The sequence below is a fragment of the Eucalyptus grandis genome, chromosome 3 (genome assembly GCF_016545825.1).
Source record: "Eucalyptus grandis isolate ANBG69807.140 chromosome 3, ASM1654582v1, whole genome shotgun sequence".
NCBI lineage: Eukaryota > Viridiplantae > Streptophyta > Magnoliopsida > Myrtales > Myrtaceae > Eucalyptus > Eucalyptus grandis.
The window spans coordinates 38,611,004-38,612,958 of NC_052614.1; the positions used below are offsets into that span (position 1 = coordinate 38,611,004).

The 1,955-nt window shown below is 45.1% G+C and overlaps 1 protein-coding gene across 1 annotated transcript; it reads right to left on the bottom strand.

Moving 5' to 3' along the window:
- Nucleotides 1-203: 203 nt before the first annotated feature.
- LOC104437406 (cytosolic sulfotransferase 5) lies at nucleotides 204-1,692 on the bottom strand. Its single transcript, XM_010050347.3, has one exon. It carries the CDS (start codon nucleotides 1,574-1,576, stop codon nucleotides 575-577), a length of 1,002 nt encoding a protein of 333 aa, XP_010048649.2. The 5' UTR covers nucleotides 1,577-1,692; the 3' UTR covers nucleotides 204-574.
- Nucleotides 1,693-1,955: the final 263 nt, after the last annotated feature.

Here is a 1,955-nt window from a genome sequence, read left to right on the forward strand (position 1 = left end):
GTTTTAATTTTGGTTTAGGATTTTTTTTCTTTGGTTATTCGTTTGGTTTTAGTTTATGACTTCGAAAACTGACAAATTAAACTGGACCGATAACCTTAATAACAAATTTATTTTCCATCTAAGAAAATATAATTTGTAGTTTAACCTACCAAATAACTGCTTTGTATTTAATACCGTATGCCCCGAATCTTCACACAGCCAAGTGAAAAAAAAAATGGCATTGAAAAGAATAACAGAAGATACATCCGCAAGCTCCCAGGGAGCAGCGAGGCAGCTCTTGTTTAGCCAGCTACGTACTGGCCAAATAACTTCTGCAAAACGCCAATAATACACAACACAGATGAAGAGTAGAATCACAACCTTAAAGCATCTCACTATGGAGACGAAGCCACGGCTGACAATGCCACTGAAAATCTTTCATCCTATAGCATGAGAAACACGCTCGCATTGGCCAACCAGACATTGACCCCCTAAAGTGCGGACAATCGAATCGTTTTTGCTTCTTTTTTCCTCTTTTTTTACACATTTTTCTTTTCCACCATCAAACCAAATATCTTCGAGTGGGTCATATCTCCTAAAACTTCAAACCAGAACCATGCAACTTTTCTTCCATGACACCGTCAATTCGCCCTCCCATTTCAGCGCTCATGTAATTCACCCAATCTCCAACCTCGCCTTTCCTGAAGAACCACTTGTTCTCTAGTCCAGTTGGCAACTTGCCGCTCCTATTCACCTCCAATGCACTCAAATTGTCAAAGCTACACATCCTCAATATTCCCTCCACGGTCCCGTTTCTCAGTTCTTCTTCGCTGAATGGACACCCCATGAAATCGGCCAACCTCCTCACTTGAACGCTCGGGTCCGCTTTCATCTCCTCATACTTCATGAACAACACCTTCTCAGGCATCTCCGAGCTCGCCTTGTGGTAACCCAGCACATGGTCCCAATAAGGCCCACACCTGCTCACGCCTCGGCAGAACTTGTCGAGGCCCTCCGAGAGTGGAAGCTGGCCCTTCTCTTCTGGCCTCATCTTGTTGAAGTGGTGCCACATCGAGATGAAAGTGTCTTTAGGGTTCCTACATAGGTAAACCAGCTTGCAATTGGAGTCCCTCACCGAACGTGGAAGAGAGGAATAAGGCAAGTGGGTGGCCAAGAGCCTCGGGGATGTAAAAGCAGTGAGATCAGGATTTTTATTCTGGAGATAGAGCCTGAACTCCAAGAAGGGCACGAGGTCGTGGGGGTTTTGGGTTAAGAGAGGGTGGCGTTGTTGTGAGTAGGAGTCAGAGTACTTGGCACGGTTCAAGAGAGCGAAGAGGATGGCCTTTAGCCAGGTGGTGCCACATTTTGGGCTGGTGACGAGGAGGATGTCGGAGGGGTGAGCTTGGAAGTGATTTTGGCAAGCGACGACGCTGTTCAAGAGCCAAGAGGGGAACCAGAAGCCCTGGTACAAGCGGAGAGAGGTGGGGACCCAGTCCTCTTCCGAAGGGAGAGAGGAGAGCAAGTCTTCGCATTCTAGTGACTTGACGTCGTCTCGCAAGTACTTTTCATTGAGAGGAGAAGGTTGAGAGGGTTGCATGATGGCAACGGCGGCCGTGGTGCGTGGTGATGGTGGTGGTAGTGGTGGTGGTGGTGGTGGAGGAGGAGGATGGTTGGAGTGAATGATTGGGTGTCTAAATAAAGAACATGAAGATGGTGCTGGGTGTCTCTTACAATTTATACATTAAATGGAGATGGTCCTCATAGTAGGAAAAAAAAGTCACTTTTAGACACCACCTGAATGGCGTCTTCTGAATTTTTTATTTATTAGTGAACATTGGTATATTGATCCAATTAAATCTTCTTCTTTTTCTTTGAACTTTGAACACGCACATGAACAAAAATTGTTTAGCCTTTTTTTTGTCAAAAAATAAAAATCATTTAGTTAAGGGCCATGTTATTTCCTCCATCCCTAATTA